Source organism: Penicillium paradoxum (genome assembly GCF_028828445.1).
Source record: "Penicillium paradoxum strain IBT 22861 chromosome Unknown utg000007l_segment0_segment0, whole genome shotgun sequence".
Taxonomy (NCBI): domain Eukaryota; kingdom Fungi; phylum Ascomycota; class Eurotiomycetes; order Eurotiales; family Aspergillaceae; genus Penicillium; species Penicillium paradoxum.
Genome location: NW_026643185.1, coordinates 3,384,912 through 3,407,401, shown reverse-complemented (window position 1 = coordinate 3,407,401; position 22,490 = coordinate 3,384,912). Strand labels below are relative to the sequence as shown.

General features: G+C 50.7%; 9 protein-coding genes across 9 annotated transcripts; 6 read left to right on the top strand and 3 right to left on the bottom strand.

Moving 5' to 3' along the window:
- Window positions 1-30: 30 nt before the first annotated feature.
- N7457_008791 (Major facilitator superfamily domain general substrate transporter) lies at window positions 31-2,043 on the bottom strand (the record flags this gene model as incomplete). Its single annotated transcript, XM_057179834.1, has 7 exons — window positions 31-45; window positions 95-172; window positions 229-323; window positions 402-860; window positions 925-1,359; window positions 1,442-1,519; window positions 1,572-2,043. 7 exons carry the CDS (start codon window positions 2,041-2,043, stop codon window positions 31-33), a joined length of 1,632 nt encoding a protein of 543 aa, XP_057028220.1.
- A 958-nt stretch (window positions 2,044-3,001) lies between these two features.
- Window positions 3,002-5,361, top strand: N7457_008790 (transcription factor domain-containing protein; the record flags this gene model as incomplete). Its single annotated transcript, XM_057179833.1, has 3 exons — window positions 3,002-3,086; window positions 3,136-3,190; window positions 3,237-5,361. 3 exons carry the CDS (start codon window positions 3,002-3,004, stop codon window positions 5,359-5,361), a joined length of 2,265 nt encoding a protein of 754 aa, XP_057028219.1.
- Window positions 5,362-5,776: 415 nt separating this feature from the next.
- Window positions 5,777-6,540, top strand: N7457_008789 (O-methyltransferase; the record flags this gene model as incomplete). Its single annotated transcript, XM_057179832.1, has 2 exons — window positions 5,777-6,254; window positions 6,341-6,540. 2 exons carry the CDS (start codon window positions 5,777-5,779, stop codon window positions 6,538-6,540), a joined length of 678 nt encoding a protein of 225 aa, XP_057028218.1.
- Window positions 6,541-6,735: 195 nt separating this feature from the next.
- On the top strand, window positions 6,736-7,377 carry N7457_008788 (putative lactoylglutathione lyase (Glo1); the record flags this gene model as incomplete). Its single annotated transcript, XM_057179831.1, has 1 exon — window positions 6,736-7,377. One exon carries the CDS (start codon window positions 6,736-6,738, stop codon window positions 7,375-7,377), a length of 642 nt encoding a protein of 213 aa, XP_057028217.1.
- A 227-nt stretch (window positions 7,378-7,604) lies between these two features.
- Window positions 7,605-10,011, bottom strand: N7457_008787 (CCCH zinc finger and RRM domain protein; the record flags this gene model as incomplete). The annotated part of the gene is made up of 5 exons (XM_057179830.1): window positions 7,605-7,922; window positions 7,980-8,959; window positions 9,012-9,686; window positions 9,744-9,862; window positions 9,947-10,011. The coding sequence occupies 5 exons, from the start codon at window positions 10,009-10,011 to the stop codon at window positions 7,605-7,607; spliced, it is 2,157 nt and encodes a 718-aa protein (XP_057028216.1).
- Window positions 10,012-10,609: 598 nt separating this feature from the next.
- N7457_008786 (elongation factor 2) lies at window positions 10,610-13,602 on the bottom strand. Its single transcript, XM_057179829.1, has 4 exons — window positions 13,587-13,602; window positions 13,335-13,392; window positions 10,844-13,275; window positions 10,610-10,790 (listed from the first exon to the last, which is right to left on the bottom strand). The coding sequence occupies exons 2-4, from the start codon at window positions 13,378-13,380 to the stop codon at window positions 10,773-10,775; spliced, it is 2,496 nt and encodes an 831-aa protein (XP_057028215.1). The 5' UTR covers window positions 13,381-13,392; window positions 13,587-13,602; the 3' UTR covers window positions 10,610-10,772.
- Window positions 13,603-16,186: 2,584 nt separating this feature from the next.
- On the top strand, window positions 16,187-17,384 carry N7457_008785 (Peptidase A1; the record flags this gene model as incomplete). Its single annotated transcript, XM_057179828.1, has 2 exons — window positions 16,187-16,412; window positions 16,468-17,384. The coding sequence occupies 2 exons, from the start codon at window positions 16,187-16,189 to the stop codon at window positions 17,382-17,384; spliced, it is 1,143 nt and encodes a 380-aa protein (XP_057028214.1).
- A 927-nt stretch (window positions 17,385-18,311) lies between these two features.
- N7457_008784 (uncharacterized protein) lies at window positions 18,312-19,722 on the top strand (the record flags this gene model as incomplete). Its single annotated transcript, XM_057179827.1, has 2 exons — window positions 18,312-18,535; window positions 18,579-19,722. 2 exons carry the CDS (start codon window positions 18,312-18,314, stop codon window positions 19,720-19,722), a joined length of 1,368 nt encoding a protein of 455 aa, XP_057028213.1.
- A 205-nt stretch (window positions 19,723-19,927) lies between these two features.
- On the top strand, window positions 19,928-22,485 carry N7457_008783 (putative serine/threonine protein kinase; the record flags this gene model as incomplete). The annotated part of the gene is made up of 2 exons (XM_057179826.1): window positions 19,928-22,124; window positions 22,196-22,485. The coding sequence occupies 2 exons, from the start codon at window positions 19,928-19,930 to the stop codon at window positions 22,483-22,485; spliced, it is 2,487 nt and encodes an 828-aa protein (XP_057028212.1).
- Between the last annotated feature and the right edge of the window lie 5 nt (window positions 22,486-22,490).

Below are 22,490 nucleotides of genomic sequence, written 5' to 3'. Positions count from 1 at the left end.
TGTGCGTGGTCGGTATGCGCTGTGTATATCTTAATGTGCGAGCTCCTGATATTCTATTAGCTCCGGGCATGCGTCGTTGCTAAGAATCACTTACACTTGCGAGCTTGCTCCTGGCTCGAATTTGAGGTCCATACAGGGCCAGTACCCAGGGGACCAGAGTCAGAGCAACACCCTGTTTCGATTGAGTCAGTTGATTTACTTCCCTTGAGCGCAATAGCCGGAACTTACAAGTCCTCCAAGTAGACTTGATGCCTCTGGGTAACCAAGATTAGTAAACATGGCATTCGTAACCAATGGAAAAACACCACCAAGTAGATTTCGGCCTGCAAAACAAGTCAGTGAATCCCATAAATCAAAACATGATATCTGGCAGGTATCCAACTCATGGGGGGAAAACGTACAGCAAGACTGCGCCGCAATCGCAGAGCTCGCATACCGATGATAAGTATCGGCGAGATAGTTGAAAGTGGCCAAATAAATCGAAAAGATGCCCATAGTAGCACAGCCCACGGCCATAGCAGGCACGATCCAGTGCACCGACGGAAAAGACGACCAACCAAACCAGAACAAGCCAATGGGTAGAAGAATCGACTCGATACAAACGAAATACAGTCGACCCTCAATATCAGAAGAGTACTTGCCGAAGCGCATGGCGATGCGCTCTTGGTAGATACTGATGATTGTGATGAGGATGACACCGACGCACATCGACGTGAAGACAGCGCCGGTTTGCTCGATCGTGAAGTTGTGGTTTGTGCGGAAGACCAGCGGAATCGAGCTGAATTGAAGATAGAGGGCTGCCCAGCTGAACGAGACCCACAGGGAGAAGAAGAAGACCACTGGTTCGGTGAGGAGCATGTCTGTATCTTGGTATTAGTTGTTGTTTTTGCTTTGGGGTAGTCCTTTGGGTCGGCTTTGACTTACGGAATGGCCGATACAGCGAGATCTGGACCATAGTTGCAATCGAGGCACGTTGTTCGTCGCTCTTGACCTTCCATCTGATTCGTCGGATACACTTTTCTTCGGGGGCTTCTTCGCTCGTCAGGATAACGCCGTAGTGGCCAGCTACTTCCAGTTGCTCGTAGTACTGATTAAGCTTTGTGGCTTTTCGGCTGAGCAGGACAGTGCCGCGAGTCTCTTTGAAGAAGAAGTATATCAGAATGACAAATGCCGCGGACACGATTGCGTGTGAGTAGAATATCCAGCGCCATGTGGTGCGGGTAACGATTGCACCAGAGATCAAAGGTGCCAGACCGGTGCCGAACAATGCTGATGCCGAGAAGAGCGCCATGGGCGTATTCCGGTCTTGAGCGTGGTAGATGTCGCTAATTACACCGCCGACCATGGTAGAGAAAGTTGCTGCGATAGACAGGTCAATATCGTTCTTTTGAATGTCGAACGAGACACAATGCGCCGTTCGAGAGTACGCAGGTATACATACATCCACCCACGCCCTGGAAGAAACGAGCTACAAGCAATCCAGCGAAGGACTGCGTGCCTCCACAGCCGATCAAACTAGCTATGGAACAGTTAGCCCAGGAACAGTAGATGATGAAGCACAGAGTACATACCGACAAAGACGATCCCACTAGCAATGAAGATCGGCCTACGTCCATTAATTTCAGAAAATGGAGCCAGCACCATCGGCGCCAAAGCAAACCCACAGCAGAAAACCGTGATGCTCAGATTGTATACGACGGTACTGATCCCCCACATCTCAGTCAGTTCCTGGGACGCAGGACTGACCTCACCAGCGGCATAACCCGCCAGCGCAGTAACCGCGCAGGCAATATAAGTCATCATAGACTTGCGCCATTTGGGCCACAAGAACGGCGATGTATATTTCTCCAGACCTGGCGCTTCTGGTGGTGGTGATTGCGCCGGGCCGGGAGGTAAAGTGATACACGGCGTGGGTAGGGCAGTTTCCAGCTCTAGATAGCGGTATTCAATATCCTGTGACTCACAGAGAGACTCGGGGGTTTCTTCGCCCTGTTTCATGGCGATTGACTGCAATTTGAGCGACTGTGGCGTTGCAGATGCCATTCAAAGGGAGCTGGGGCTGATACGACTAGTGCGATTTCCTTTTTTTTTTTCTTGCTTTCTTTTTCACGAGGGAGATTGACGGTTTATAGGGAGCTAAGCATCTTAGGGCGTGGAGTCTGACCGAACAAAATTGGAGAAAAGGGCAGGGCAAGACAGGGTTTCCTCAGTTGATACATACAACACCGGTAGATAGCAGGGCTTTCCAATTGGTAGGGGAATAAAGGGGAATAAACATGTCACAGTGGAGTACCGATATCCTGAATGCGTTTGCCATGACTCAGTCCGTATCTCTCCAACTCCTTTGCAGATTCATGCTCTCGGCATTTCAACGTCGAGCTTTGTAAGATGCCAAACCGTAGCCGATATGTTTCCCGGTAACCACACGCCCTGTGGGGTCTATGCGCACGGCAGTGGGGCGGAGTTGGGGTCATTGCGGGCATACCGCCTACCCAATCCGGACTTGACATATCTCCCAGCTCTCTCCCAGCAAACCCCATAAGACAACGGAGGTTTATTCTCTTCGACTTGAGCATTGGGACTAAATACCTAGAGAACTCTTTTCAGTCATGAATGAAAGAGAATCATGTTGTATGCGACTCAGTCAGGCATCTATCTCTTTACATGTGGCAATATAATTTCTCCGCACTTTAGACACCGGAGGCCGTGTTCGTACGGCAAAACGCTTCTCCAATTCGGAGGAACTGGGAATGACCGCGGGAGATTCGATAGAAAGCAAAAATGAGTGGGAAGCGATTTAGAACAATAACCAAAAGGAATAGACAGCCCACGAGCATCCTGATGCAGGACTGTGTGCATTGTGACGTTCCAATAGATTCATGGAGTTGGGGAGTTGGACTCGGAGGGGGCTGGTCTCTCACGATGGCAGCAAATCTCGGAGTTACACTGCTTCCCCCCGAGAGCACAGATTCGCCAGCACTCCACGTCATGTCCACACGCCATGTTGAGTAGCAAGCCCTATCAGTGCCAGCGATGCTCAAGGGCATTTGCACGTCTAGAACATCTCCAAAGACACGATCGCTCACGTATGATGTCCTCGCCGGCGCATGAATCCCCACATCTAATACCCCACAGATACAAAAGAGAAACCCTTTGTTTGCACGCAGTGCCCCAAGGCCTTTACTCGAAAGTACGACTCAAGACAACATTTTGGACTCAGATTCTAACAGCTTCAGAGACTTGTTGGCCCGTCATGAGCGTCTTTCTCACAACCCCGACGCGAGTCCGGCTAGTAACCAGGCACAGACGCCCTCATCTGCGCATCCCATCCTAGACGGACTGGATACCTTGGCGTCTGTAGCGAAGAGTAGCGCACGATCTAATCATAGCTCTGTGCAGGAGCCCAATGAGCATTTTTCGGGATTATCACCGGCCCTGCACCGCCCGATACTGGGTGCTCAGTTGACAAGCACGGATACTCCCTCTGCAGGACCCACCACTCCAATCCTAGGCTCTGAATTTGGTTACAACCTGAGCGGATTTGCGTCTAGCTCTTATCATGGGCATGATTTCACCTCTTTTCTGGATAGCGTCGCTTTGCCGAATCATCCGTTCTCGCCGGCCTATCAGCCACTCCCTTTGTTCCCGCTGCAATTTTCACCTCAGGACTATAATCAATCCTCTGATAGAGAGCTCCTGACTGAGAACACCACCTCAACTTCTTCGAGTTCTGTACTTCCCCGACATGGAGCCCACCTGCCATCGCTCCAGCCAGAGGGATATCACACTATCCCCAAGGCGCGCCAGCCCACGGGGTTTGTACCTGTTACGGCTCAATGTCGGGAAAGACTCTTGAACGAGTTATCTGAATATGCCAACGTGGTCCCAGATCTGTCACTGCCATCTCGACATGCACTATCCCGATGTTTGACCGGATATCTAACCGGCTTCCATGATCACTACCCGTTCTTGCATATCCCGACGCTCGATGTAGACACCATGACATTGCCGCTCTTTCTATCAATGGCAGCGCTGGGCGCACGGTATTGCCGTGAACCAGACACCAGTATGCGTCTCTACCAACTTGCTAAACCGGTGACTTTAGAGCATGTCCGCAGGGTTTTCCAGTCGGGCGATCTACCCCAGGTCAATGTGGCCAATGATACCGATGCCCTTGAAACATTGCAAGCTTTGATATATCTAACCTCGGTGTCGTTATGGTTTATCAAAAACCCCCCATGGCACGAAGGGCTTTCATATCGCAGTCTGATGGAAATGCTTCTCCGACAAGGAGGACTCAACCGGCTACCCGAGCACGACGGGACATGGAGTAGCTGGATACGGTATGAATGCGTCAAGCGCACTAAATTAATTGTTTTCTGTTTTTTCGGCATTCAAACTATCGTGTTCGATGTACCACCAGTGATCCTCACGGAGGATTTCGCCCTCGAGCTACCATGCACGGAGAAAGAATGGCAAGCCGCACGCGCAGACCTGTGGCAGGCCGAGCGCATCAAGTTTTCCGGCGAACCGAAATTTCAAGATGCCCTCTCCGCCCTCTTTGGACCTTCTACCGACGTGGAACGGTTCTCCTCGCTCGGCGGCTACATCTTAATCCATGCGATCTTGCAAGACATTTGGCTAATGACAAAAGCCAGCCGACTATCCGCATCACGACGAGATCGGTTTGCGTCTTCATCAATCACATGCACACCCGAGCTCGTCCAAGTCGAACAAGCATTGGAACGCTGGTGCCAGTGCTGGGAGCGCAATCAAGAATCCTCAATTGATCCACTCAGCCCCAATGGCCCACTCTCCTTCACCTCCGCGGCCCTTCTTCGACTGGCATATATCCGCCTCAACGCAGACTGCAGCTCAGCCCGCCAACTGCAGACTTGGGACCCTGTTCAAATTGCAACAAGTCTCCGAGAGAACCTGACCGTTCACCGCGGTGACCGTCTCACTCGCGCGGCACTTCACTGCGCGCATGCGCTCAGCACACCTGTCAAGCTCGGTATTGACTATGTTGCACACTCGCAGGTCGCTCTGTGGTCCAACCAGCACGCATTGTGCTCCCTAGAGTGCGCGGTGCTGTTGGCCAAATGGCTCGAAGCAGTGACAGTGCCGGAGCCGGAGCCGCCGTTGACAGAGCAGGAGATTCGGCTGCGAGATTTCGTGCTCGAGATGGTTATGGAGGTGCAGCATGGTGTATCAAGGGAATGGCTGCTTGCTACTAATACGCGACTCAGTGCTGCGATCACACGGTTGTGGGCGCGGCTATTCACGGCGGATCACATTTGGGAGATGGTTGCTTTGATCGGAAAATCCTTGAAAAGTTACGCGGACTTGTTAGAGCAGTAGAATCGAGTGTACTGTTGTCTTGTATATAAGAGTTATCATGTCTTCCGCTTAGGGCTACCTAGGTAGTTGAATGGCTATTATCTATAGCCATCTCAGCGGTTTCTCCCCGATTGGTGGGTTTCTACAACATTCAAGTGACATCAATCATATTGCCCAGGAGCTAATCACTAGTCTCGTCCATCTCAATTTCCAATTTTGGACTTCTGCTTCCCGAGCTCTCGTGTTTAACCATTTCCCCGCTACAGGGCGTACGGAGTTGGCCCTAGACTCCGACGAGCCAATGCCACTGTGTTCACCTTGAAACATCATACAGCTTGTGAACCTTGTAATCAATTTTCTCTGTTCGATCAACTCATATTCCAACCTCAAGCCAACAATACTCATTCAATCCCCGCTAACTGAGAACTCCCTCCAAATGTCACCCTCGCCCCTCACAACAACACCCGAAATCCTCACGCTCCTCAAAGACCTCCATGCCAAATCCCTACTCCAAGAATCCACCGTAAACTGGCCCACACTACCAGCACAATGTAGCACCGAATTCGACACCATCATGCGCGATAAGTTCATCGCACTTGACCAGGACAAATGCGAATTCGTCTACCACATACTACGCAGCATCAACGCAAAGACAGTCGTTGAGGCAGGGACCAGTTTCGGTGTGAGCACCATCTACCTAGCGCTCGCCGTTGCAGAGAACGCAAAGCGGATCAGCGCCACCTATAAACCGCGGGTGATTGGTACAGAGAAGGAGGAAACGAAGGCCCAGCTGGCGAGGGCGCACTGGGCGCAAGCTGGCAAGGAGGTTGAGGATGTGATTGATCTCCGAGTTGGGGATTTGCGCGAGACTCTTACCCAGGATTTGGGGACTGTGGATTTTTTGTTGTTGGATAGTAAGTTGATTAGCGGTTGGCATTGGCATATGCCTCCAGGTCTGGGTGTAGATATTGATTGTGTCTATGCTAATCACGTCTCCTAGTCTGGACGCCGTTAGCACTCCCAGCGTTGAAGCTTGTCCAGCCGCATTTCCGGCCTGGTGCGGTGATTGTGGTTGATAATACGATCAAGTCGGGTGCGAGGTATCAGGAGCTGTTTGAGTATGTGGATGCTGAGGGGAGTGGGTTCCGGCGGGTGACGATGCCATATGAAGGAGGGTTGGATATGATTGTTTACCAGTAGAGACAGGACTCTACATTCCTAGAGTACAGAGACTATCGTCTCTACAAACATAGTATATAGCGCTCACCCGCCAAGATATCAAGAGAAGATCGCCAAATGCCCAACCCCTCACTCAATCACTCCTCGATCTTATTTTGAATCTACATTTCAATCGATCAAAAACACCTATATATATCCCTCTATATTCCAGCTACGATGCCAGTCCAGAATAACTTCCAAACCTCCCCACCGCAAGAAGAAGGCCTCTTCAACGCAGCCCCAAGCATAAACCCACCCCCCACACCAGCAACAAAAGACTACAAACTAAACCACCTAGCCATCCGCATCCAAGACCCAGCCCGCTCTCTCCACTTCTACATCGACCTCCTCGGCATGCGCATCATCTTCACCATGAACGCCGGCCCCTTCACAATCTATTACCTCGGCCACCCGCCCGCAGACGCAAAGACGGAAGATGATATCACCGCGTGGGCACGGCAAACGAGCGAGATCCCCACCATGACGAGGACGAGTGGGCTGTTGGAGTTGTATCATATGCATGGAACGGAGGATGGTGGGGCGGGTGTGTCGACGGGGAATGAGCCCCCGCATCTTGGATTCGCACATCTGGGGTTTACGGTTCCTGATGTCGCTGCTGCTGTGCAGAGGCTGCGGGATGGTGGAGTGACGATTCTGAAGGACGTGGGTGTTTGTTCGAGGGAGTCGGTGCCGCTTTCGGGGTGGGAGGAGGAGAGGGGGATCGGGCGTGGAGAGATTCATGGGAATTATGCGGCGTTTTTTGAGAAGTTTGCTATGATTGCTGATCCGGTGAGATTGAGATACCTTTCCTTGACATAGTGTTTGCGCTGATGGTGACAGGATGGGTATACGGTGGAACTGATCCCGCAGAGTATGTGATACAGATCGGGTGCGAGGATATCTACATGCCAGGTGGGATCCTAGTTATAGACTACGATTGTAGAACACTTCGTTGACAACAGGTCGGGGATGGAATGTTCCCGGGAAAGATAGCTTAATGTAGCCAGCCTATACAACCAACATTCGGGACATACATCTCAGCAAAATTACGCGCCCCAGCTGTCTTCCTCAGCAACATCGTAGTCCATATCACGCGCAGGAGCCGTGTTGACCACAGGCGTGGATGACATAACAGTGTCTTCTGGCTCGTCCTGTCCCATACCACCCTTGAAGTCTGTCGATGATCCAGCAGCAGGAAGCACGATAGGCGGGTTGGCAACCCAGGTGAGCTGGACCTCACCTACAGAGGGGATGTTCCAGGGAGAGAACATAAGCTTCTCGGCTTGATACCGTTCTTTAAAGGCCACCACAACGGAGTTAGGCTGGTCGGGGTGTGCCTCGATAGATTCATATTCACCAACGCCCTGTAATTCCATAGATTAGTATATGTTTTGCTGGGTGATAGGGATGGTGAACCTTACCATCAGATGCTGACGCAATGCTTCATCCTTGTCTGAGTTGAGTTCAACGCCTGACACCGCAACTCGTCGAGGCCGGTTATCGAGACGAAGCACGCCTCCTCGACCCCGAGCTCCGGGTCCACCACGTCCACGATATCCTCCGCGGAAATTGGGGTCAAAGCCTCCGCGTCCACGGTATGCGCCTCTGCCACGGTAGCCACCACGACCGCGGTATCCACCTCGTGCCGAAGGGTCAGCTGAAGGGTCAAGACCGAGGCTCTTTGCTTCGGCCTCGAGGGCGGCAAGTTGGGCGCGTAGCTTTTTCGTCTCATCACTGATGTTCTCGTCGGCGGCAGGCTCAGTGGCCATGGCATCATCAGTGCTGGCACCGTTGCTGGTATCAGCCGTGGCTCCAAGTCGCTGCATGAGACGCGCCCGTTCGTCCTGCTGTTTCTTAAGAAGTTCATCGCGCTGGCGCTCCAGAGCTTGCTTAGCTACTTCGGTTTCCTGGCGCTTTTTCATTTTTTCTTCGTGTACCCTTTGTGCTTCTTCTTGTTGCTTCTCGAACTCTTCTTGGTTGAAAGCCGGAGCCTCGGGGTGTGCACTGTCAGGCTTTTCATCACGGTTCGGTTTGTACCAGTAGACCTTCACAAAACGATTGTCAAAGATGACCTTGGGGCTTGACCATGCGGCCTTGGCTTCCGGGAAGGTCTCGTATTTCACCATTGCCACTTTTTTGTAAGTTTGCAATGAAACCTCGGTGATATTGCCAAATTGAGAAAAGAATTCGCGCACAGAATCCTCGTTGAACTTGTCATCGGGAATTTGCTCAACAACAATTGTCGTGACTGACTGGTCCTCATTGGGTCCTGCCGACGAGAAATCGGACCGGCCGCGTCCTCGTCCGCTGAATCCACCGCGACCACGACCACGGCCTCGGTCACCACGCATGAAGGCACCACCTCGCTGCGCATTCATACCGGCAGTCTTGGGATCATATTCTGTGTAGATTAGCTAAGAGTAACTCTACAATGCGTCGGGGATTTGTCTTACCATCATCCTTCACAGCACTACTCTCGACGTGCTGATAAGGGCAAGTGTTCCCTAGGTAGCAAATACCCTGAGTGTCATAGAACGGACAGCGCTGGTTGCTTTGTGGCATTTGATCGGCGCCTTGCTGGCCGGGCGCACCGGGCATCCCGGGCATAGGCATGCCTGCCATTTGTGGGAAACCCATCCCTTGCATTCCCTGCATAGCCATCATTGCTGCCATAGGATCGTTAGGATCGAATGGCGGGAACCCAGGCATCATAGGGAAGCCGCCCGGCTGCTGTGGGGCAAACGGCTGTCCCTGTTGCCGTGGAAGGAATTGTTGACTCTGCTGCTGGGGGAACTGTTGGCCCTGTTGCATCTGATGCCCCCCCATGAAGTCCCCATGACCACCTCCACGTCCACCACGTCGCGGAGTCTTCATGGCGCGATTCTGGAACGCACCACCATCACGCTCCCCTTCTCCTTGGAATCCTTCATTGAATGTTCGTTTGCGAGTGGCACTACCAGGAGTGGTGGCAGCCCTTGGGCCACTAGGCGCATTCGGCGGAGGTTGCGACGAGGGAATATGGGCAGCAGGTTGAGGTTGTGGTTGGGCTTGAGGTTGAGATTGAGGTGCAGGCGCGGGTGGTTTAGGGCCGAAGGTTGTAAAGAGCTCATTGACAAATGGCTGCGTGTCTAGAGATTGTCAGCCGCATGGAATGACTTGATGCGATCGTGATATATTAGACGTACGTTCACGTAGGAAATCCTCTAGGTTTTCCACCGAAAGCTTCTTGATTTCCTCAGCGGGCGCATCAGACCTAACCAGCGCCAAAACATAGTCTGCAAGCACATCCGAGTCGGCATCAGAGCTAGAGGCAGTAAAAACAAGATTAGTTGGGGTTTTATTCCCTTCGGCAAGATTTCCAATCGATTTGAGGGCCTCATTGACTTACATATCCTCAAGCTTCTTGACCACCCACTTCTTCACATCGACGGCCTCTGCATCGGTGAACTGCATGGCGAAGATAGTTTTTAAATGATCCCAAGCCGGAAAAACAGGATTGTCTCAAACAAAAGATCCACGTGAGAATAGCGAATGCAGGGATCCGATTTCCAACAAAGCCGTCTGTCGCTTGTGAAGATTTTCCGCAAGCACGGTGACAATTGTACTTAGAATGATATTGAAGCTTCAGCTGGTAAAAATAATGCCTGTTAAGAGTAGATTATCATCAAATTGACAAGCATTTACCCCCAAATATGAGGGGATGTGAAGATACGACTGGGAACGCGAAGCCGGAGGCAAAAACGCGAGTTCCATCAGATCACGTGCGAATAGAACATGGGAAAACGTGTGCAAGTGCTGCTGTGCGTCGAGCAGAGCTACGGCCGTGGACTTCCTACTGATTACTTTGTCTCTACAACTACAAATCCTACACAAAAACGACTGCGCCTAGCATACCAAGTTTATTTTCATATCGAAACTGGTAGCTAGACCACAGCAATAAAAGCAAAAGGAAAACCCCTCGATAAACAGCAAGTGTAGGAAGAAACAAAAGGTCAGAGTGTTCATGACTTAAGTCATATCACGTCCAAGTCGATGAAGCTGGAGACTCCAAGGCGCATGACCATATTTCTAAAGACGGAACGATCGAGGCAAATACCGACGAATGAGGGAATAAAATTTTGTTGAACCGAAGAAATTGTATTGAATTCATCAATCTCATAAAAGATTCCACGAATGACTGACAGAAGGGCAATTCTGGGTGACCGTGAACATTTTTACAGCTTGTCGTAGTACTATGAATCGGCGTTAGTGAGTGAGACCAAGACTGGGAAGCAATGAAACTTACGTTTTCGTATCCGGGAACGACCTCCTTGAGACCCTTGCGCTTGCGCATTTCCTGGACGACCTGACCAGGCTTGCTGGTAGGGTCGAGAGGAGAACCGCCGGGAAGGATGCTCCAGTGATCGAAGACGGACTGGGGGAAGGCCTGACCACCGGTGGCGGAGCGCAGATCGGCAGGGAAACCGAAAGACTCGTTGACGGGCAGGTAAGCCTTGACCATGAACAGAGGAGTACCGGGACGCTGCTCCTCAGTGTAGACGTGACCACGACGACGGGTAAGGACACCGTAGATACCACCCATGGCCTGCTCGGGAACCTGGATCTCGACGTTGAAGATGGGCTCGAGGAGACCGGGGTCAGCCAACATGGCAGCGGCGTACAGAGCACGACGAGCAGTGGGGATGATCTGACCACCACCACGGTGAATGGCATCAGCGTGGAGGGTAACATCAAGGATGTTGAAGCGGACGGAACGCATGGGCTCCTCGGCAACGGGACCCTCACGGGTAGCCCACTGGAAGCCGGAGACAACGGAATCCTTGATTTCGTTCAGGTACTGCACGGCCTTGGTCTGGTCGATGAGCAGGTTGGCACCGGTGGTGTCGGGACCGAAGCACCAAATCTTACGGGCATCGGTAACATCCCAGCCGTACTCGTCGGCAAGGACACGGGCACGAGCCTTGAAATCGTCACGGGGGCTGATCTTGCCAGACTCAATGGCGAGGGAGACATCCTCCTCAATGGGCTGAGCAGTCATGTACAGACGGTTGTGCTTGTTGGGGGACTTGGACAGAGCAGTCATGCTGGACTCGCCAGCGACGGTCTCACGGTAAGCAACGACGGGGTCGGAGATACGGAGGGGAACACCAGCGTGGTCCTCCTCGAGATCCTTAAGACAAATCTCGAGGTGCAGCTCACCGGCACCGGCAACAATGTGCTGACCGGACTCGTTGATCATGGTCAGGACACAGGGGTCGGACTTGGAGAGACGCTTAAGACCCTCGACAAGCTTGGGCAGATCCTGGGCGTTCTTGACCTCAACGGAGCGCTGGACAACGGGAGAGACGGAGAACTTCATGACCTTCATGTTGTGGGCAGTCTCATCGGTGGTGAGGGTACCGGACTTGAGCAGGAACTGATCGACACCGACCAGACCGACAATGTTACCGGCGGGGACGTCCTCAATGGGCTCAACGAAGCGACCCATCATGAGAATGGTACGCTGGATGGCCTTGATGAAGAGATCCTCCTTCTTTCCGGGGATGTAGTTGGGACCCTGGATGCGGACCTTGACACCAGACTTGACGGTACCGGAGTAGACACGACCGAAGGCGTAGAAACGACCCTTATCGGAGGTGGGAACCATCTTGGAGACGTAAAGCATGAGAGGAGCAGTGGGATCACAGTCACGGATACCAATGCAGGCCTTGTCATCGGTGGGACCCTCGTAGAGAGTCTCAGCACGGTACTTCTGGGCAGTAACGGGCGAAGGCAGGTGGATACAGATCATCTCAAGAAGGGCATCAGCGGCAGGCAGGAACTTGCGCATGATGAGCTTGAGGAGGGCCTTGCCCTCGAGATCCTTCTCATCGCTGGTGAGGGTAACCTCAAGCTTCTCGAGAAGAGTGAAGATCTCATCACGCTTGTTGTGGTTGACAGCGGCGAAGATCTTGAAGATGGGGTCCAAGATGAACTGGTTGAAGGCACGCTCAAGGGTCTTGCCCTCGTGCTCACCCTTGGTGGTCCACTTCTTGGTCTTGGGGTTGAAGTAGTTGTCGCCCCAGAGACGCTCAAGCATCTTCTTGCGGTCAACACCGAACTTCTTGGCGTAGCGGACGGCGAACTGGCGGACAGTGAAGCACCAGCCGTGGAGACCGGAACCGAAGGCGATGGTACCGCGGTCGGGGTAGACCTGGACATCACCGAGAGCCTTGTCGAAGTAGGTGGAGATGATGACGTTAACGGACTCGATGGTACGGGAGAAGGACTGGTAGAGATCCTCCTTGGAGACCTGGAGCTCGAGAAGAGCACGATCAACCTTGTTGATGCAGAGAACGGGCTTGATACGCTCGGTCAGGGCCTGACGCAGGACGGTCTCGGTCTGGACACAGACACCGGAGACACAGTCGACGACGACAAGGGCACCGTCAGTGACACGGAGAGCGGCAGTGACCTCAGAGGAGAAATCGACGTGACCGGGGGAATCGATCAAGTTGATCAAGAACTCATCACCATCGACGGTCTGGGGAATCTCCTTGAGATCCTCGGGATCGGGGAACTTGGCGTACAAGGAGATAGCGGTGGACTTGATGGTAATGCAACGATCCTGCTCATCGGGACGGGTGTCCATGAAACGAGCCTCACCAGCCTTGGCAGCCGAGATAATACCGGCACGCTGGACCAGAGAGTCGGAGAGGGTGGACTTTCCGTGATCGACTAAAATACCGTAGTATCAGTATCTACCATCCCATTTCACCACAGCCGTGAAAACTTACCGTGAGCAATGACGGACATGTTACGGATGTTAGCCCGTCGGTCCATCAGGGTCCGGATCTACCGTAGGTTAGCCACGACACTCATATTGATCGGTTGAAGGGGATTCAATCTTCAAGTAACACCAGCGGAAGTTGGAGATGCAAAAATGCAGGATAAACGATGCAAGATGCAAGATGGGTAGTTCCAATGAAGAAGAGATGGTGCTTCTCCCGCTGGTGCTATTTGAATGTTTGATCAAGGCAATCACGAACCTCTTCGATAGTGAAGCTGTGGACATGTTTGTTAGCTGCGTGTCTTCTTGTCGCTCCGAGGGTGTCTCGGAAACCTCTTCAAATCTGATATGACTTACTTAACCATTTTGGCGGTTGTTCCTTAGTAAATAACTTAGGAAAAAGAAAAAGAAGAAGAGCACACAGATGACCAGGATCGAGAGCTCTCGATCACTTAATCAAAAAGTTCTATGTGCAACTGCTCCTGGGGAGAGAGATAGAGGGGAAAAGAAGAGGAAGAGGGGAAGGGAAAGTGGGAGAGAAAAAAAAAGAAAAGCGAAAGTGGGGACTTTTTTTCTCCTCCCGGTTTTGTGCGTTTGGCTGACTAGCCCATTTCCCATTTCCCATGGACAGTATGATCGTTGGTTTTTTTTCGGGGATTTTTGAAAAATGGCTTACTGTATTTGATACGCTCCGTGGATTTACCCAGCCTCGTTGATTTCCAATCCTTGGTGAGGCACTCTATCTTGACTCACGATGACTTTGGCCTGTCGCCCGTGGTACTCCGATGACGTTGGGCAACATATCACAAGCGAGACTCTCGGGGTTCTTCTCAAGCTACGGTCCGAGATGATCCCTTGACCTCTCTGCTCGGATCCAAGAGGCAATTCCACTATGATTCACACTATCCTTTCTCGCCTTCCGTGGATTCCCAATTGCTCGACTCATGCCCAAACCCCTCTATCAACCCGAGGGGTGGTGGGGCAGACGTTACATTAGTAAGCAGTTCAAATTTGACCTGCATCGTAGGTAGTTCAAGAGCTCAAGAGCTCAATGCGTGGTATCAAAAATTACAGCTCGTGCAGGAGAATAAAGTGACCTCTCAATTCCACTTCATCGGATTGAAAGAAAAAGGTAACCTACCTGGTCCAGCTGCTGATGGAATACAAATTCTCATAAGAGTTTTCACACTAGCTGCATGCCAGTGCATTAGTGGGGGCAAAGTAACTCCTCATTCTAAGGCGCCAAGGCATCAAAGTCATCAAAGTCATCCCACCTGCATGCCCCTCGCAAAAATTCAGTGGAAGACGATGGGCTGATGGAATTGAAGACATCTGTTGGTTGCAGCCACTCTATCATATTGCCCAGATAGCAAATCATACCTGTCGGGGCTACAGTCCCAGGGAAGCCGAGGGAATGGGCTCTATCCCGGCAAAGCCCTAGACTGATCCGGTATCCAGTCCCGACACCTACCGCGGCCATACAACGTACACTTAGGTATTTTGAAAACTGACGGCCAATAAGTGATATGTATCCTAAGGTTCACAGTACTTGAGTAGTATCAGCGAGAGAACATGGAAAGGATGGGAACCTCTCATCCTGAATTAAACCATTATGTCCTTTAGCCCTCCATGTCCCCAAGCCCACAAATAAAATTGTCACCTTGCCAACTGGGATTTCTAGCGCATTAGCCCTCAATGCAATCTCACTGCTAAGCATTTTGCTTGTTCCAGCCAGTTGGAACCCGTTTACTTCTATGTTGTATATACCTCCTGGGGTATCAAACCACAAATGACGTAGTTAGTCACAGATCGCTACTTGAACCACTGCTATAATCTACGGGGTATGGTAGATGTAGCACATGGTAAGTTCCATGGGTTTGACTGAAGCAGCAAAAGGAAATTTGTCTATAAAATGGTTAGGTGTATCGGTAGAGAGGATATATATCAAGATCACGATCTTTCCTGTCGGGATTATGTATCAGACACGAAGAAGCCTGAAAGCATTTACCGGTTTGCGATTGACCATCATGTACCCATACAGAAAGTTTGTCAATTGCCAGCACTGTACGAAACATATACGCTCTGTGCAGAAAACTCGGCTACGAAGATAGAGGCAATAGTGGTTCGAGAGAGACCATGTTTGGCTGAGTTATAGACATCAAGTGTTAGGATGCATGTACATTGGTTATTGACGAACAGCGACCAGGGAAAGACGATACCCTGTGGAATTACCTGCTTTGTGCAGTTTAAATATGCCTAAAATCAAATGATTTGTGTGCTTGGCCCTATATATAGTAGCCTCGGACCCTTGGAAGCCTAGCGCCCCCTAATCCCTAAGATAAAAATTGCTGAGTGACAAGTATGCTATAAGTTAAAGGGTTTAGCGTTGATTTGCCTGAATCAAAATTTGCCATTAAACAGATAGAAATAAAATCTCAATGTGCCCCTTGATAAAAGAACCCATTGTGCATTCTCCCCACGCTTAATTGCCGATCGACATGCGTAGTGGGCCGTGGATCCTAGCCTTTTTGGGCGCTTCATTGGCCGATGCTTTGTCTCTAGACAAACAAGAGACGCCTGCTGTGTTCAGTGTGCCATTAAAACACAAGCAAACAAAATTGCTTACTCCAACTCAGCAAATCAAGAGGGACAACACAGTATCTGCTCCAATTGGCAATAGTGTATGATCTACTTGGCCCTAAATCTAATGTTCACAAGGTACTGACCATGTGACTATCTACTAGGAAAATCTTCTTTACGCCAACATCTCCGTAGGAACTCCGCCACAGAATATCGATGTCTCATTTTGGACGGTCGGAAATGAATGCTGGGTGCCAAAAATGACTTCGCAGGCTTGCAATGCCCATGGCTTTCGCGGCAATACAGGCTGCCGCGGCTCTGGTGGCTACCTACAACCAAAGTCTCTATACCAGCATGAAGGAATTGAATTCCAATTTTACAGTTAGCAAGTCCATTGAACCATTCTTCAATATCGCCGGAGAATTCATAACCGATACTCTTATCACTGGAAATATAACCGTGGATTCTATGAAAATTGGGATTTTGGATGTGGCTGGTACACAGAGTAAGTCTACACAACTCTGTGGGTATATTTTACGGCTCACCAATGGATCTGGTAGACGTTCTTGGATGGGGCTATGGTGAAGCAAACTCGTCTTTCATCTCTCTTCCTGAAGCACTGGTTAATGCTGGCACCATCAAATCACCAGCCTTCAGCATATATGTGGAGAAGCCTGTCTATTCCCCACACACAAGAATTCCAGAAGATCGAGAGCACGGCATTATTCTTTTTGGTGGTGTCAACAAGTCTAAATACAATGGCACATTGGAGACACTTCCTATTGTGGAAAACCTTACAGATCATAGAAAGGCATTTCGTGTTGATATGACCGGCCTTTCTATCAATGAAACGTCGGTGCTTCCTGAGGCATTTCCAACTCAGGCTTTATTCAATCCTTCGAACTATTACACCTATATGCCCGATCCCATCGCGAACCGTGTCTTCTCTGAGTTAGGTATCATTGAATCTCCAATGTTTGGGCCAGCCTCTATTCCATGCAATCTAACCTCCAGCGGCATCACACTCACATTCGAATTCGGAGCTGCAAAATTCAATCTGGACATTGGTCTATTCATTGAGACATATAGCATGTATAATGAGAAAACTATTTGCTACTTTTGTGTGAGCACGAAGACTGATAATACAGACGCAAACAGTGTCGTGCTCGGCGCAAGTTTTCTTCAACAGATCTATACTGTCTATGATATGGGCAACGATGAAATTTCTCTTGCGCAGAGAAACTGGGACTCCAGTGAAGACGAGATCCTCGAGATCGTGACGGAGAAGCATGAAATCACGACGGAGAAGCATGCAGTCCCCGAGGCTATGTTGGAGGGAGACGATGCAGATAACACCGATGACTCGAAAGTCAGTGGTGATAGCGAGGATAAAAAGTCTGTCGGATCCCACATTGGGGAAAGCACAGGCCTACAGCTCTCTCTTTCTATATTTGTGATCTGGTCTTTCTTTTGTTAAGTATTGGGAGGGATACTTGATGTACACTATGTTTGTTACCCCGTTCGTTGTATGACCTTGCATCTCTGCTTAACGCATATAATGATATTCTGTTTCACGAACATCCACCTAGCCCTAATATGTGTTCCAATGTCGGATGATGTGTAGTCATACCTTATGGGAGACGTATACTAGAATGTTTGATCAGTGACAGCCAGGTCCCACCTGTCTGGATATTTCATCATGAGCTCATCGACATTCATTATTCCTCGTCCTCGGATAGGTGAGTGGAACCGAAGCTACTGGAACAATTTCAATTCACGATGCAAGACGAGGTAACTATGGAGATGCTTGCATCTAACTTCAGGTAAACTAGTACTATGTAGCTTCATTGAGAATACGTAGAGGCAATCAAAAGAACTCGGCGATGAGGCGTCATGATAAGCAACGCACGATAAGAAATCGGATATCGATAAGATTCAGGGCGATACTGCGATAACCATCTAATCATCACGTGCGAGGATATCATCAACAACATCTGGCGGCCTGTTAACCACATTGTTCTTCGAGGATATCGCCATATATCGGGTCTTGTACAGCGGAGGCAAGCTGTACATGAAACAGGCTTCTCAAGGCTGTATGGCTCTCTGAAATTCCCCCACGTGCTTTTGCTCACGGCCCGGACCCGCTTTGCACATTCGATAGGCCAAATAGAGAGTCTCCCGAGGTTGGCATCTCTACTCGATTACATCGTCGGCTTACATCGTCGGGTTGATGACTCGTTACGCGACACGAATGAACCAATAGGTATGTTACAAGCTTGTTTCAAAGATGATCCTCGGCGTGACTCGATTCCTTCTCATCTCCTCTGTTTCATCCCACTATTTCCGTCATCAAATTGATGCCCAGAATCGATTGATTACAATCGATGTGGCTTAGAGAGTATCAATGGCTAACAGTACCCCCAGTTCACGTCATATCATTGAAGAACTTGGGTTTTCCCCAAGCGAACACCAATACCTGCTTCGACTGTTTGGCTCGTCCGATCCATTTGCTGGGCTTCCCGGTGCAGATATTCAGGATAGCCACAGTCACATTGAATCCTTTCAAGTCGATTCAGCGGATCTTTCTCGCCGAGTTGCTTCCGTCGGACTTAGGCAAGATATTTCTCCGTTCACAGAGAGACTGTACCTGACTGACCCGCAACGATCACAGCGAACGCACTAACCAGCCTGATATCTCATCGCCCCATGCTCACACCAGTGGCTCTCGCCAAGGCTTAGAAGGCAGGAACCTAGTCCACTACGCAGAAGAGTGGATCTCTCTCATAGCTGTAGACTCGGAATCCCTGCTCCGTGAGTTATCTCAACAGCTTGTTTCGGGCGACGAGACTTCCCGCTCCGCATCCCCTGAGCTTCCCCAATATCCGAAAACATCGGAGAACTTCACACTATCCAGGCCTGCGGAGGTATCAGGTTCATCGGTCTATGACAGCGAATCAGGTGAGGCACCCGACTCTCCTCCTGAGTGCAACGAATCCCCTCGAACCCAAGGCGACAACGAAGCCTCCCAGGATCCAAGAGCTTTAAACAGCTCTGGAACATTTGAGGAACTACTTGAATCCTTTCCAAGTCCTCCCAGCCGCGATCAAACAGGCAGACCCCTTCCCCTTTCCCACATACATTCTGAAACGGAACAAGTGCTACCCGAGGACAGTGCCCCAGCTAATACATCGACTTTCGCCAGCAGTCAGATTCATTCAGTGACTAGTCTCAACCGGCCTTCAAGATTCTCCGAAGATTTGAGTGACAGTGATCACGTCGTAGAGCAGGATTGCTCCAGTGTTTGTGCCAACCCTGACACATCATCGGTCCTCGACATCAGTAGGCTAGTCAATACCCCACTCAGCTCCCCTAGAAGCTCCCCTCAGTCCTCGCTCGGCACCTCGAGAGCCGTCTACAACCTAGACTTTTCCCTTCGACACCGTCCCCAGCTTCCCAGAGCCTCAGCGAGGGATCTTCTCTCTTTCAATCCCCCCGAAGGGCCACGAGGCAAGACTCAAGACTCCCCTCAGACACAGGAACGGCGAACTCGGTACAATCTTTTCCCCGCAACCCCGCCAGCCCGGCCAATCAGCTGCATAATCAGAAGCCAGGACTCCTACGTCACTCTTCTTGAAGGCCCTTTGCCTAAAACACCTCCTCGGTTCTACCGGCAGAACCCTCTCTGCAAATTCCCTCGTGTATCTCTGAGCTCTTTAACGGCAAGAAGAAGGAGTGCATCAAAACACAAGACGTTTGTGAAACGCTTTGTAGGAAAACTCAGGCTTGGCCTGCGTCTGTCCTCATCCAAACGTTAAATTCACGCCACAGCAACCAAAGAGTCTGCCCGTCACTTCAAACCTTGCACAGTGACAACTACTTCTTCAAACCGTTCTCATCCAGGCCTGAGTCTCATCCTCACTCTATCCTCATTTTCACGCCTACCATAATCTTGCCTCCGGGTCATTCCTACCGCAATCTCATTATCACATCCGATCCACTTTACGCTCATTGTCACCCAATATGGATCCACGAACATCTCAGTTCCTAGACCCATCCTCAGCCATGGCCGCCATCACCAAGCACAAGGCCGAAGCAATAAAACTAGCTCGAGAACAAGGGGTGGCTGTACAGGAGATGTGTCGCCGCGCGAAGACAGAGGTCCCACCATACGAGTTCGAAGAGTTGATAGGCAAAGGTGCCTATGGTCGTGTCTACAAGGGTCACCAAAAACCATCAGGTCGGCTTGTTGCCATCAAGGTTCTGGATATTGACTCGTTGGACTACAAATCGCTTAGAGATTTCAGAGACGAGTCTATCAAAGATTTCATTCATGAAACAAAGGTGATGAAGCAAGTGAAGGACTCCGGTGCCAAAAACATAAACGAACTTATTGAAGCCATTTCCATCCACTCTCAGTTGTGGTTGGTTTGTGAATACTGTCCCGGTGGCAGTGTTCGTACCTTGATGCGTGCAACAAACGACAAACTCGATGAGAAGTACATCATTCCGATTGCTCGCGAATTGGCTGTGGGTCTTCGTGCCATCCACGATGCTGGTATCATTCATCGCGACGTGAAGGCTGCAAACATTCTTGTTCATGAAGAGGGTCGTCTAGAGATATGTGACTTCGGTGTTGCTGGTGTTCTTCAATCACAGCGAGACAAACGATCCACGTGGATCGGCACACCGCACTGGATGCCACCAGAGATGTTCGCAACTCGTGGAGAGGCTCATCGCTATGGAAGTGAAATTGATGTGTGGGCATATGGGTGCACACTGTTCGAGTTCGCAAACGGAAATCCGCCAAACGCTGGCCTGCGAGAAAGAATGCAAATCGGTCGCCAGTTAAATCGCAAGACTCCTCAGCTAGACAGCGACAAATACAGCCAAGGCTTGAAGGACCTGATTGCCTACGCTCTCGACTCCAATCCTCTCACTCGCCCCACAATGACAGATATTCTCGCTCATCCCTACATTGCCGGTACAGAAGAGGAATATCCAACTTCATCTGTGAGTGAATTAGTGAGGAATTATTACCAATGGTCGCAGCGAGGAGGTCAGCGTATTTCTTTGTTCCATCCTGGCGGTGCTGCGGCAGCCGAACTCCCAGGCTTCGAGGAGTCAGGGGATGACTGGAATTTCAGTACGACAGATGGATTTGAGCGAAGATTCTCCGTCATTGACCTGGATCAAATTGCCGCCTCTTTGGCCCAAATGGAGCAATCAATCAGTCCGACCAATGCGCTGCCTGAACAGGACATAGGCGAAGAGTTTTCAGAAAGCGAGCTGAACTATGAGGACAAGGCCAATTTCGATGAACGCGTGCGTCGAGGTGCGGAGGCAATGGAAGGACTTTTTAACGAAGACATGCCCAGTTACAGATATGAAACGAAAAACGACTTTGTCCCCATTGAACCCGCCCAGCCCACTTCGGATCTTCCCCTCCGTGCGGAAACAGACCGCTCTTCTGTCACGTCAACCTTTCTCGATATTGATATCGGGTCATTCGAAGCTTCACATTACGCAGCAGGAGCTCCATCTACACAGCCTTTCCAACTGATCGATGCACATACTATCCGCGCGAACCGTTCCAGTCTTCGGTTACACAGAAACTCCAATGAAAATACTTCAAAGCCCTTTGATAGCGGCTCAGATGATAACAACGATCTAGAGGACACATTCGTGCCATCCGGCCCACGACCTCCAACTATGGACTGGAAGTTCCCGTCATTCACACAGGATGTAGAGGAACCTGCGGAAGAAGAAAAGGAAGCCCCTGCCCAGAAACCCGCGGATGAAGAGTCACTTCAGGCTGAGAAACGAGCTACCATGCAATGGACATTCCCAGTCATGGGGTCTGTCCCCGAGAGCCAAACCTACGAAGATCGACATGATACACTCCGAGCTCCACTTCCCGAAGTTCAGCCTCCGCTGCCGTCGCAACCACAGTCGACAGATGAACCAGGTGACTCGCGTCCTTCGACCTCAGCTTCAAATACCTCCGATTCCGACTATGATCCCTTCCGCTTCGATCGTCCTACCACCCCACAGGGCGCAAACCCTCTCCATCACAGTCATTTCTTCGACACTGAACTCCCTGCGATGCTGACAGCAGCCGGTTACCCTGATTATGAGTCTTCTGGGGTCCTTGATGGACCCGGTCCAGACGAGGAATCTCATCCCACTCTGAAGGAGCAGAGATCATCGTTCGAAGAGAGTATGGCAGCTTTATCCGCAGCTATCCCACCCCCGAGACCCCCACTGCTTCCTCGGTGACCTCGGGTCCAGTCTCGGAACCAGGCTCTCCCGTGTTCGAAACTATACGAAACGTACGACACGATGTACCCGAGCCCATGCCACAGGTAGAGGGAGACAAACGTGCTATACCATTCCCAGCTCTCATACCCCCAAGTGGGCCGAGTTTGATGGAAGGTGTGGATGATGGTTTGGTCACGGCAGAGCTTGATCGCCTGCTTGGTGATTTCCTTGAGTCGCTTGTGGCGACTGGTGAAGCATTGTCGTGGTCTGAAGCTGACGAAACAAACAATGTCCCTGAAGGAATGGTTCGACCGATCTAGATGCT

What these genes read in the sequence shown, in the direction of transcription:
- N7457_008786 (XM_057179829.1), bottom strand. Translation starts at nt 13,380, where the DNA reads ATGGACCGACGGGCTAACATCCGTAACATGTCCGTCATTGCTCACG. An exon ending in CATGTCCGTCATTGCTCACG is followed by an intron (nt 13,276 to 13,334) that starts GTAAGTTTTCAC and finishes ACGGTATTTTAG; the next exon opens with TCGATCACGGAAAGTCCACC.